Source organism: Ascidiella aspersa, chromosome 2 (assembly GCF_963924565.1).
Source record: "Ascidiella aspersa chromosome 2, kaAscAspe10.2, whole genome shotgun sequence".
NCBI lineage: Eukaryota > Metazoa > Chordata > Ascidiacea > Phlebobranchia > Ascidiidae > Ascidiella > Ascidiella aspersa.
In genome coordinates, this window is record NC_139448.1 from 5,725,727 (window position 1) to 5,738,332 (window position 12,606).

Here is a 12,606-nt window from a genome sequence, read left to right on the forward strand (position 1 = left end):
TTTATTTATAAAGCAATAAAATCACATGATGTAATTCGTTGCTGTCTCAATTCCTTGCCTTGACACTATGCTTTCAACGCTAAAGCAAATTACGTATCATGGTACACCGAAAACCTTTGACAGATTGGGTTGGTCTGTCGAAGGAAGGGTGATTTTTAGAACTCATTGTTTCATAAACTATTGAAAACAGACAAAAACATCACTATTTTAAATTTACGGATCTGATCGACGGCAAGTCCGTTCGGTTGGACAATATTCTCAACGAACAGTTCTTCTTCAGAACCATCCAACTTGGCCCTCCTGATTTCTCCCCTCTCAGGTTCAGCCACTGTATTTATCAAGCTCCAGTAGATGTACCTGAGTAAAAACGAATAGAATAGTAGCCTAAAGTGTCGTCACGCAAAATAATATACAAAACGTATCAGTGCAAATGATGTACAGACACGCAGATATTTTGTTAATGCACAGTTTAGTGTGGTAAACAAGTCATTTAAAATGACCTAAGTTCAAGTCAAGGTACAAATAACAAACTAAAGTCTCAGCCAAAGTAATCTGCCCCATATCGAATACAATTCCAATTCAAGTCATAGACATCAGAAACAAATGTCAGACCTTTAACCTAGTAAATTAATATTATTTAAAGCAACTTTTCGCATATCGAACACCAGTGTTAAAATGACGTAAGTCACTGTTTTTAGATGTTTTGCCTTGACTTAAGTCGTTTTGGTAAAATTGAACTGACTTAATTTTCTTAAGTCTTTTAGACAAAATACTTGACTGGGACTTAAGCTATTGAGTCAAATGACTTGGGTTAAAAATAGGTGTTTCATTTAGCATTATTGTTTAAAATTAAGCAATTTATTTAAAGTTTTTTACTTTTAGTCTCATTTTTTGTCGAGGTAACTATTATAGTACACAAAAAGTTTAGAGCATATTTATTCTAATCATGTATAAGTTAAATCACAGCACTAAAAATAACTGTCAAAATATTGACATAGGTTAATCTGTTTCGTTCAACGCAAGATTTTAGACAATTAAACGTTATCGAACGTTTTGCACTTGGAACAATTATGTTGCTACATGAATTTTTTGGGGGTATTTGATAGTTGACTTATTTCTGACAAGCGTACGAGTTTAACTTTAAAAGGTTATCGTTTTAGTTTGATATTTATGATTTGACTTGGAGTCGACTTGCTCTAATAATGACTTGGTTGGATCTTGACTTGGGCATTTGATGACTTTGATTCGGAGTTGCAATGTTTTTTTAAATAACTTGACTTACTTGGACTTTAGTTTTTACAAATGACTGGAAATAAGTCATTTCAATGACTTGTTTACAGCACCTCCAAACACCAAAAATAAAACAAATAGTGAGAAACATTTATACAATAAAAAAAGTTAAATACACACAAAACTTTCTTGAAAAAAAAAATAAATACAACGCTCAATAACCTTCCTTCAACATCCACCGCCAGCTTCTTGCGCGTGTTAATCTCCTGAAGCTTCTTTTCCAAGGGGAGGACTGTGGCCACATGACCGCTAGTCCCGCCGATCATGAGGATGTTCTGCGTGACATCATCGATGACGTATAGGTTTCCGTCAAGAGGATCGTAGACCATGTCGCGCACTGCGGGCGAAAACAAATTATCGAAACGGTTTGGCGCCGTGGTGAAACGGAAGTTACGTCACACAAAATGGTAAAGCCCTATGACAGTGGTTCTCAACCCGGGTGCCGCGGCGCCCTGGGGTGCCATTCCGAATGCCCAAGGGTGCCAATGGGTGCTGCGAATTTTTAGAATCTGATATTTGCTCAATTGGTAGGATTCTTGATACAACCATTTGTTTACGATTAGAAACCGTTATTTTAAATGACATTTTCCTACATGTTGAAAGTTGATTGTGTTGTTCCATTTTCATTTATAGCGACTATTCACTAAAATACTCAACGAAAACGCAAGTCGGGTGCCGAAAATCTATTTATTATTTTTGAGCTGTACCGCAAGCCAAAAAATGTTGCGAAACACTGCTCTATGATGTCATATTTGGACACAAAGATCAATAAACTAACGATATACTGCCAAGGTACTGGCCAATACTAACACTATATGATAAACATTTACCAGTGATGTTGCTGGCCAAGGTGCTGGCCGACTCTCCGTTTGACTTCATGGCGTTAATTTGCTTCTTAATCTTGTCCGCCCAGAAAATCCTTGCATCTAAGGCATCGGCGACCACCAAAGACCATTCTGTCGCAAACGCTGAAAACGCAGTTTAAAACAATAAAAAATGGCACAGAAACACAAGGTATTATTCCCATTGTGTAGGGCGATCATTCTTCAACTTGGTAAATATAGTTAAAATTCATACGTTATGTCAAATTAGTCAAAATTATTTCAAGTCAAACTCGTTTACGAAGTGCACAAAAATCGTTTACAAAATTAACCAAATCTTTATTAAGCTTCTTGAAGGTATGGTTCAGTTTTAAACTGTATTCGTGAGCCGACAGAATTAACCACGCAGGCCTGCTTTATGCAGCATATAGGTTCAGCTTGAACTTTGTTTTTACTTCAGATATTTGCATATCCCATTTCCTATTTCGATAATATAATATGTCCGTTCAACACTAAATGGTCGCTTGCTTCGTGATTCCCTTAAAATTTATCCCTCAGAATAAGAAAATAATCGGGATTCAAACGGCAATTTAGTATTGTGTATCAAAAATATTTCCTATTTTATAGCTGCAAGGTCCGCATAGAACAGGGATGTCAAACCCGCGGCCCGGGGGCCACCGGTTATTCTAACTTTCATTAGCCTTTTATTTAAAACAATTGTTTGACTATCATTAAAACAGGTTCACAAGTGTTCGATGGATTCTGTCCGTTTAAACGGACAGAATTTTGATGTAGGCCTAATATTATATTTTTTTAGAGACTATTTTCGAGTCTAATGTCGCATTTCAACATCCATCGAACACTTGTGAACCTGTCATTGTTAGACAAAATGTGTGTTTTTGTGGGCCATTTTAAGGAAATTTGTCAGCCCAAATGTGTCGTACCATGACATGATACGGTCGGCATGTAAACTCAAATTTTCGTGCTTCGCGCGATGAGGTCAAGATTTACTTGCATATTTGCGCACGTTCACTTTCGAAGAGCGGGTGTTTATAAGCTAAATTGTTTTACGATGTATGACGTCACCCCTTTAATTGAATAGTGTTTGCGGCCCATCGAAATTTTAAATCGCGGCAGTGTGGCCCATTCTGCTAAACGGTTGGCCATCCTTGGCATAGAGCAAACATATCGCAAACAAAAGTGAAACGGTCGGGGTATTCATTTCGAATACTTGCAGTGAAAAATTTATACTTATGCACACCAAAACACGAACGGTTATATAAGGCACAAAATGCAAGACTTACGTTTGTCGTAGCTGTAGAAGTTTTTGCTAGAATTTGTCGTCATTGATAACTGGAAGAGTTTGTTCTGACCAACGTCGCTAACAAGCATAAAGTTGTCAGACAATGGTTCTGTGAACGGAAACAACAAAACAGTATTGAAAAAAAAAACACAAAACAACGTACATAAGCTTTCATTTATTTTTTTATTCAGTAAAACCTTAAAAAACCTTGTTTCGCGTTTTGAATAGTGTTTTTCTAATATATATATGCCATGACATTTTACCAAGATTTTGTATTTCGTCGACAACTGCTTGAACACATTGGCTAACAGTGGATCTTGACAAATTGCATTTTACGTTTAGGTTAATTTCGTTTACTTACCTAACTTCTGACATCCAGTATCTCCAACCTTGCGATATCCATCAGAGCAAACACATATCCTACTAGTGTTCATTTGAGCCAGACAAATGTGCTCGCATGGTGGCAGGGCAGAGCACGAACCAAGTCCTTCTGGTAAAGAACGATCATAAAATCGTTGAATACGAAACAAAAAATGGGCCACTCAAATAAACAAACATCAAACATTTTTCAATACAATCTCCACAGTCAATTAGTAATCATCAGCGTATATTTTAGCTTTGCATTCTTTTATTTCTCATGATAATTGCGTAGAAAATACCTTATGCCAATTTAGCAAGCTATAGGCTGCGGAAAAATCTTCCAATATATTTGTAAGTGTTTGAATTGTCTTTTATTAACTTATGAGGCCTGTGAACAAAGGTTAAAAGTTGCTGTTCACTAAGAATACTGCATTTCAAATTAAAATACGAAAAACAACGTTTACCCTTTTTATAAGTTATTTGAATGTACATTTTCGCCATTATTTTGCGATAACGTTTAGACAACGGATAGAAATGTCCGATACACGATACCCGATATGTTCGGCAAAAACTTCGACCGTTCAATCAATTACCAAACACATGAACTCTGTGAAGAGTTAGGTGAATTTTTGTGATGAATTAGGTAAAAATTTGATTGCAAAGGAAATGTTGCCAGATTCAAAACGGAAATCAGCTTTAAGGTTTGTGAAACATTCACACATATGTGTGTTAATAACTGAGATCTAGCCCTTCGAAGCTGCTTTTTGACCAACGACTACGGCTTACGTATAATTAGTACAACAAAAGCCATCGCAGACTTACCGAATCTGTTGATCTATGATGCAAGCAGAGCAGACTAGAAAAACAACTAGCCTGCAGTGAGGTTCGAACTCACGACCTCCGGTCAAGCCGGGACCGTCGCTCTACCAACTGAGCTATGCAGGGTCAGAAGGGAACGAGTCGAGAAACAACCATAAACGTCAGCGCTAACGTTTGTGAAACTTTTTTGGTAATTTACTTTGGTAATTTACTTTTTGTCTGAAAAACAGCAACAACTTTTTAATGGAAAACCTACGTTGAATCTCTGAATTTCCTTGGCTTTCACTTAGTAGGCAGCTACAACACTCCAGTATCGGACGTGCACCGATACTCACAGTTGCCATTGGGTGTCGTCTCCGATTCGAAAATATCTGCCACCCTTATTTTCAGACGGGCCTTGTGCCGACCCCTTACCTTTGCTAATTCCAGAATTTTCTGAAACCTTTGCTGACTTGACGAGGTTGCGGACAGGACTGTCGCTGATAATCAGGGCTCTGGTCATGTGGTCGATACCAATCTGCTTGATAAAGGCTGAGCTGTGTCGATTTTCGCCGGTGTATATGTACTCCTGCAGAAAAATCGTGGAGTTGTAATAGAATGACTAGCTTCGCAATCGGAATCGTATTAGAAAGAGTACAGGACATTCCCAATTAAAATCCTAAACTGCGAATCTATATTAGAACGGCGGTAAATTGGTGCGCGTGTGCACAATGGTTTTCAGGAAATTGACGAATATGTGGTCCCAATCAAGTCATTCTTAAAATAACTTAAGTCCAAGTCAAGTCGTTTCGAATAAGAGACAAGTCACGTTCAAGTCATAGGTTGCCCAATTCAAGTCCCACTCAAGTCATAATTATAGCAAGTTACCTTAAAGTCAAGTCCTTGTCATAAAATAAACCGTTAACTGATATACTCGTCTTATGAGCAACACTCTAAGTAAAATATATCATAAACGCAAACACTCAGCAAGCAAACTGTTTTATCTGCAAAAATTAAGATAAATAACCCAATTTTATAAATAAAATGCGTTATATATGCTTAATGAAAAACTGTATTTTAACCCGAGCTATTTGTCCAAAAGATTTAAGTCAAATCATGGTATTTGCTAAAAAGTCTCAAGTCAAGTCATTTAAAAACAGTGACTCAAGTGCACTCATGTCAAGTCATCGTCATTGACAATGATTGAATTAAGTTATTACAACCCCGATGATTAAAAGTATTTTTAAGTTTCCAAAAGCAGCGTTTCTCCTTACTTTGTATGACACGATGCCCCGCAACTGGTTGCTAAAGGCGTAAGAGCGGTCCATCATTCTCTTCTGGGATCCGTCAGTTGAAACTCCCGTGATGGCAACGGAATGCAACGGAAATTCTTCTTCGTAATCATCGGTGAACTCGTGGACAACATACAATCTGATGGTGTAAAAAAATAGTCAGTTTTGCTGCAGGGATATATCAGAATTTATGAAAATCATTGACAAACTGAATGTGTGAAATATGAAGATATCTCATCGCCCCTGAATGACGTCAAATGACAGCAAATATTCTTCCTCCTTTAGACTTAAAATTATTCTATAGACACTTATGATGTCTGCCTTTGTCCAAAGATAGTAAAGTCTAAAGAATAAGTTTTAAAAAATACTTTGATCAAAGTTTAAGCATATTGCGCTTTAGTTCCATGCGCGGCAGTTTCAATCAAGTAGCAGGTGTTTTTGGAGAACTAAGTAGCAGGTGTTTTGGAGAACTTTTCTCTGATGATAAGTTCACCTAGTTTTGTCATTCGCTTTTAAGTGATAACAAATTATTACCTGACGTTTTGTGCAGGAAGCACAAACCAACACGGATCTATTGGTTTAAAATTAAATGTATTCGAAAAGTTGGCCGATACTACCTGATTTGCTATCAAGCGCTAAAAGATAGCTTCTCATACACTTAAATTAATCTCTGTCAAAACGTCACATTTGGGGTACAATAACGTTTTAAAGGTTTCTATATTAAAAAAAAAAACGAACCACAAATAGTAATTGAATTCAAACCATATCCAACCTATAGTACTCGAAATTAAAACAAACAACAATTTAAACAACAATCTCGCGTAATCTACATCATTTGTTGAGCAGGTGGACTGAAATAAATGCATATAACACGGTTACACTGATAAGTAAAAACAAAACCGGGGTACAAACGGGGTTTTTTGGTGAAACTACCCCAGCTCGTTTGATGCTTTCGACGTAACTACAACATTTCAAGGATGTTAAACGAGGATCTACCTGTCATTCCCGTAATCCACAGTAATGGCCAAAATGCGGTGATGTTTTTGAATCTGCAGTATCGCCGTTCTCTCTTCGCCTGCCAAGTTGCTTCGGATTAATTGCGATTGGTTCGAGAGTGACGAGAAGAACAAGTACCTAAAAATACTTCTTTGTTTTTGACCAGGCATGGGATATACTGACAATCGTAAAATTCAGCGCTATATTTGTCAAACGTAAAAATCATACATTTTACTAGTTAAACAAGGGCCATCAAACTTTTATCAATAACGACAGGAAAACTAAATTCATATCGGGTTCTAACTGAGATCATTTGAGTATGTACTGGTGTGTACTAATACCGGCACTTGTTGGTTGATCTACATATCCCACCTTTTCAGCGGCTGTACAGCGATAACGCTAAGCGCAGCCGTGCTGGAGTAAATGGTCTTGGAGTAACGGAGACGATCGCCCATAACCAGAATGGCCTGCATGGTAGGGTCGATGGCATACAGGTTTCTGTTGATCCAATCGTATGCGATCCCCGTGAAGCTAGCACCGGCGCCGGGCACGTGATATTCGGTCGTGTTTGTCCCTGTGTCGTAGATTCCGATTTTGTACGACCTAACAATATTCCTTGTTAGTCGTAATTAAGGCAAGGGGTCATCGTAATAATTGCGCACCACAGTGCTCATACCAGACGTTTTCAAACTGGATATTATGATTGAACTTGCTTTTATGATTGGAAAGACAACCATTAAGGCAGCTTATGTGTGGCACCTATACTGTTCATAGTACACAGCAGACGTGTAAAGTATAAATAAACTGTAAAGAATACTATAGTTTGACAAGCTGATTAAACTGTTTCACCACTTTTTATATTTAACACAGGTGTCAGCTTCTAATTTTGAAATAGCTGTGCCTTACTTAATTCATCACAAAACGCCAAGTATACACTATGACGTAACAGTGATGACAACCGCAGTTGAATAATTAAATAGAACAGCATGGTCAATTGCTGAATTCACAAATGTCACAAATCCCATAACAAGCCTATTGCATATAATGGTCTAAAGTTGTGCGCTTCAAAGGTCAGGTAGGCTTCTCAGACCAGTGTGGAAAACAAGTGATTGCTTAGGTCTCAGTCAAGAAATTTGTAGTATAGTTTAGTCCAAGTCAAATCTTTTGCAAAAATAATTAGTTAAGTCCCATTTCAAGGTAACATGTAGCAGGCAAATCGTTTCACGTACAAAAAAGTCATTTAACTAAATAATTTAAAACCATTTGTCCATAAAACTTAAGTCAGGTCAAGTGATTTTACCGAAAGAAATTAAGTCATGTCAAGTCACTTGAAAAAGAGCGACTTTAGTCCACTAAAGTCAAGTCATTAGCTTAAGTTTTTACAACACTCTCTCAGCTTAAACGCTCAAGCTTACTTACCCGGAGCTTGCAAAATACACTTTGTTGGTTCCATGTTTCGGTTCCATAACCGCGAACTCGCCAGAAGTAAGAAACTTTACTTTGTCAACTTCGGGTTCAAGAGTGGAGATGTTCAGTGGCACTGAGCAAAGTTGTGTTCCTTCGCTACCAGTTGACATCAGCAGCTGAGGTGGATTTTCTGCTCAATGTTATCGACCAATTAGCTGAAAGATATTAACATTGTAGAACCTGTGACTCGCGAGCCGTATATGGCTCTTTGTCTAACGCTACATGTCTCTTTTGATGAAAAAATATTGCTTGCAGAGAAATCTAACCTGTCATTGTAAGTATAATTTTAATAAAACTCCCAGCGGCCACGACCGCTCTCCTAACTTTATGTAAAAAAGTATTATATGGCTCTCATGGAAATACAAAGAATATTTGACTTTTATGGCTCCCTTAGCTAAAAAAAGTTCCCGACCACTGTTTTAGCAAATGGGGAAAGCAAATCGGTACAGCCCGGAATGGCATTCCGGCGATATATTTCTGGCGGAACAACCATCCGGTAAAATATAATTTTGTTACCAGGCCTTTCCGCCTTCGCCATCAATGTATTTGAACTAACGTTTCGGTTGCATATTTGACTCTACACTACATCGAACGATCCTCTAGGTTTTTTGATGTTACTTGATTCAGACTTCCTGTTATGACGTAACTTTGTGACGTAATTTTTAAAAGTTTTAACGCGTTTCGGTAAAAAAAAATTATCGTTTTGGTGAGAAAATTATTCTGCTTCCATCCCTGCTTTTAGCTCAGTCGTTCCCAATCAAACGATTAGTTTAGCATAAACAATTTTCAATGCGTAAGGGTAGGGGACCGGATTCAGGTTAACCCAACTCGATTACCCAAAACAAGGTACCCAAAACAGACAGTTTAGCGTATACCTAAAAATTCATAGCTCAATATCGGTAAGGCATCTGTTTGTCTTGTATCAACGGAGATAAACCCAATATTTTACCTATACTTAAACTTGGAAATTAAATTTGTCTATACGCCATTATTTAGTGGCCGCATATAGTAGCTTATAGTTAAGTGCATTCTTTTTGAAGTTCGTGCAATCAATTTTAAGCAGCCGTTGCATCACATTAAGCCCTCGGCGTAAAAGACCGGAATGTATATAGACGTGATCATAATTGCAAAATCGTGTATAAGTGGGCGCAGCTAACTTAGTGCGAAACTTCGACCGCAGATAAACCAGAATAGTTTTTCGTTTTGTGTTGTTATTTTTATCGGTGTAATTTTGTGACGCACGAAAAATGTCACGCCAAAAAAATTCCCGAATTCGCCCTAACCCATGTGAACCGGTTTGCCCGAACAAAATTGTTTACCACAGAGTTACAAAAATAATTCCAAACATAACCACAGATGTGGTCAGATTTAGTGCAATAAAAGAGATCTTCTTTACCACCCAATCAAAACGTTGATAAATATTCACCTAAATTGAGATCCGAAAAAATCGAGGTTATCACGCTTAGGCATCAAATTACGTCACAACCAAAATAGATGTTTTCCATTACTAAGAAGTTTTAGTTGTCACCCATGTTAACGATAGGCAGAAATAGGCACCTGTCGAATTCAAAATTAAACTGCATTCTTAACATGGCCGGCACATTGAGGGGTCTAAATAGACCAGGGGTTCTTAAACTGGGGTCCGTGGACCCCTTAGGAATTCGTGAAGTTGTTTATGGGGTCCTTGAAGGTCCTATTAAAATATTAGTGTCTATTTGAAAATAAATTAATTTCTAAGAAAATAGTTTAATTGAAACAAATGTTTTTGCACTGAAATGTATTTAGACTCTATTTCAGTTTCACATTTTTTGGACCTGAAACACAAGATTTCTGAAGTTTTTTTGTATTGTGACGTCAGTTCATGACGTCATCTTTAAAAATACTTGTCCGCCCTGGCTCAGGCAAGGCAATAATATTTTTTTTAAGGGTTTTTAAGGGTAAGGTTTAGGAACCCCTGAAATAGACCCTCAAGTCAGCTGTGCTGTTAAGATTTTAAGCATAATTATGACAGAAATAAAGCAGAAAATAACCTATGTTGAGTACGGTATTGAGAAAGAAACCATGTTTCAACGAAAAATTGACTTTTAATTTTACATTAGGAATGCGTCAGGGAATTTCCACCTCGTTAAATTCTTACCTGTCAATCTTTTCGCCAGATAGGCTGATGGATCTCCGTCGCCCGAACTTGCCCCAGCGTAGACAGCTGACAACAAACCAAAACAAAATGAAAAATAAAATATCCAGACTACTATGTGCAAAGTCGAAGGAAATATAAATGTGCAATGTTGCTTGAAAGCTTCCAAACTAAGCATTTTGGATTTATAAAAAAATATATTCGAAAACTTAAAAAAAATATTCTTGTTGAAACGCAAACTAGATTTGTTATTAAAAACGTTGAAAAAAGATTACGGATCAATGAAGTGACTTTTTAATTTTTAGAAGAATGCATTAGAACACTTAATTTAAGAAAACAAGAATTCCCTAAATCGCCTAATGATTTTTGGAACACAATTTCAGTAATTTTAATAAAAACTCCAAGCCATAATATTCGTTTTAACGCTTTTTTCTTCACTTGATTTTTACACTAATGATCGCATGAGTTATTGCTGAAGCGTCTGTAAATTGCGAAATGTCGATTTTATCGAACATTATGGCTTTGGTAGTTTTATTGAAATCCTTAATCATCTGTTATTTAAATTTGATTCGTTGTGAATGTGGTATGTATATTAGGCCAAGTGAAAATATACCTGTTAAGCAGTCTGTCGCCTTTTTGGTGTCAAGCATGCTTTGTCACCTTGATATGTGTGCACAACGTGAGAACCACGCACTTAGTTCGTATATTTAGACTTTGCGTAAATATGAACGCTTGGGGCTATCAAAGGCATCGCGATATACACGCTTCGTACTCGAAACGACAGCAGCAAATTGAAATACAACTTCCAAAATTAGCCTAGCAAATTTCCAGTTTATACTTGTTACAATAACCATTTTTCGTAAAATCGCTTGATATGCAGAAACCATGAAATAGATTTGCAGAAACAATCAAAGACCTAAAAGCACACACGCCACACGTTTTTACACGACCTGGGTCAGGCAGGTAGACTTTGCAAACGTTAAGATATATGAAAACCATTAAACCATTACTGGTAATGAGAATTATAGATCAAAATACAAGACATTAACCGATGATGATGATACAAGTGCGTAACACACTGTATGATGTAGATTTACTTGACAATTTTGACATTCATTATCAAGCTACATTACAGATCCGTGTATAGTATACTGTACCAAAGCATTACGACTAAAGTAGTTACCTGCTGATAAAACCTTTTCCATTAAATGTCCGCTGATAAAAACAAGCAGAAGGAATTTCACAAACGCCTCCATTTTTATGCCGCCTTAATGTATGGAAGTACAAATTACAACTGATATTAAAGTGTCTGATAATAATTTATCACTCTATTACACTACGATATTTGCTCCAAAGTTTTAAAATCAGGTAAGTTTAGTTCAATCGTCGTCTAAATTAAATAAACATGTACTCTTTTTTCAGATTTTGATAACAAAAAGCACTAGAACTCCGTTAACTAGTAAATAAATTTTAACACAATAATCTCTTGTACACAACCGACTAGCGAACACTGCATCGGCAGCCTCAAATCATAACGACAAAAACTGGCTGCCAATGCTCGTCTGTTGGCATTTTAAGGCCCAAATCCCAACAGTTATACAAGCAACGAAAAAAAGGCGCCCGTTTGATCTTATCGCGATCGCCTGATTCATGTTTTGATCGCAATTGGAGCAACCTCACTACACGCTTTAAACCTGTGTTGTACGCAAATGGCCGCTTTTCTTGCATCAGCCGCCGATTTCAATGCAAATCGCTGATAAGGTCGCGCATATATGGGCTTAATTTGGAGAGCGCATTTTCGGTGATTAAATTAGACTTTTACGCTTTGGATGCAAATAGTCAAGCACATCTGAAAATTATCTAACCTCAAGAAAATTCCATCTTATTAGTTGACTTTGAGTCCTAAATTAAACTACTTATACAAAGTACGATGTTGAAAATGAATAAAGAGTTATCCAAAACGTTTACCAAATCCTACTACTGCTGTCTGGGCTTTGATATTCTTACTACGTATTACTACAACCTTGAACCATTGTGCTGTGCTCCAAAGCTAATAATTAGGTAGCGAGGATATTGAATGCCCTGTAATATTGAAGTTTCCAGCTCATGGCTATTGTAAAAATCAGACCTATGTTCTTTGTTAAA

General features: G+C 37.1%; 1 protein-coding gene across 1 annotated transcript; it reads right to left on the reverse strand.

Annotated features, from left to right (window-relative positions):
* Positions 1-96: 96 nt before the first annotated feature.
* On the reverse strand, positions 97-11,965 carry LOC146163308 (low-density lipoprotein receptor-related protein 2-like). Its single transcript, XM_083380438.1, has 13 exons — positions 11,645-11,965; positions 10,465-10,530; positions 8,280-8,457; positions 7,233-7,463; positions 6,861-6,998; positions 5,847-6,003; positions 5,008-5,161; positions 3,776-3,904; positions 3,416-3,523; positions 2,121-2,258; positions 1,453-1,627; positions 218-357; positions 97-134 (listed from the first exon to the last, which is right to left on the reverse strand). Exons 1-13 carry the CDS (start codon positions 11,715-11,717, stop codon positions 97-99), a joined length of 1,725 nt encoding a protein of 574 aa, XP_083236564.1. The 5' UTR covers positions 11,718-11,965.
* Positions 11,966-12,606: the final 641 nt, after the last annotated feature.

Bases quoted from the DNA above. Each gene is read 5' to 3' on its own strand.
- LOC146163308 (XM_083380438.1), bottom strand. From the start codon at position 11,717: ATGGAGGCGTTTGTGAAATTCCTTCTGCTTGTTTTTATCAGCGGACAT. The intron at 10,531-11,644 runs GTAACTACTTTA...GTTTGTTGTCAG, and splicing joins GGAAAAGGTTTTATCAGCAG to CTGTCTACGCTGGGGCAAGT. The intron at 1,628-2,120 runs GTAAATGTTTAT...TTTCGCCCGCAG, and splicing joins CTTGGCCAGCAACATCACTG to TGCGCGACATGGTCTACGAT.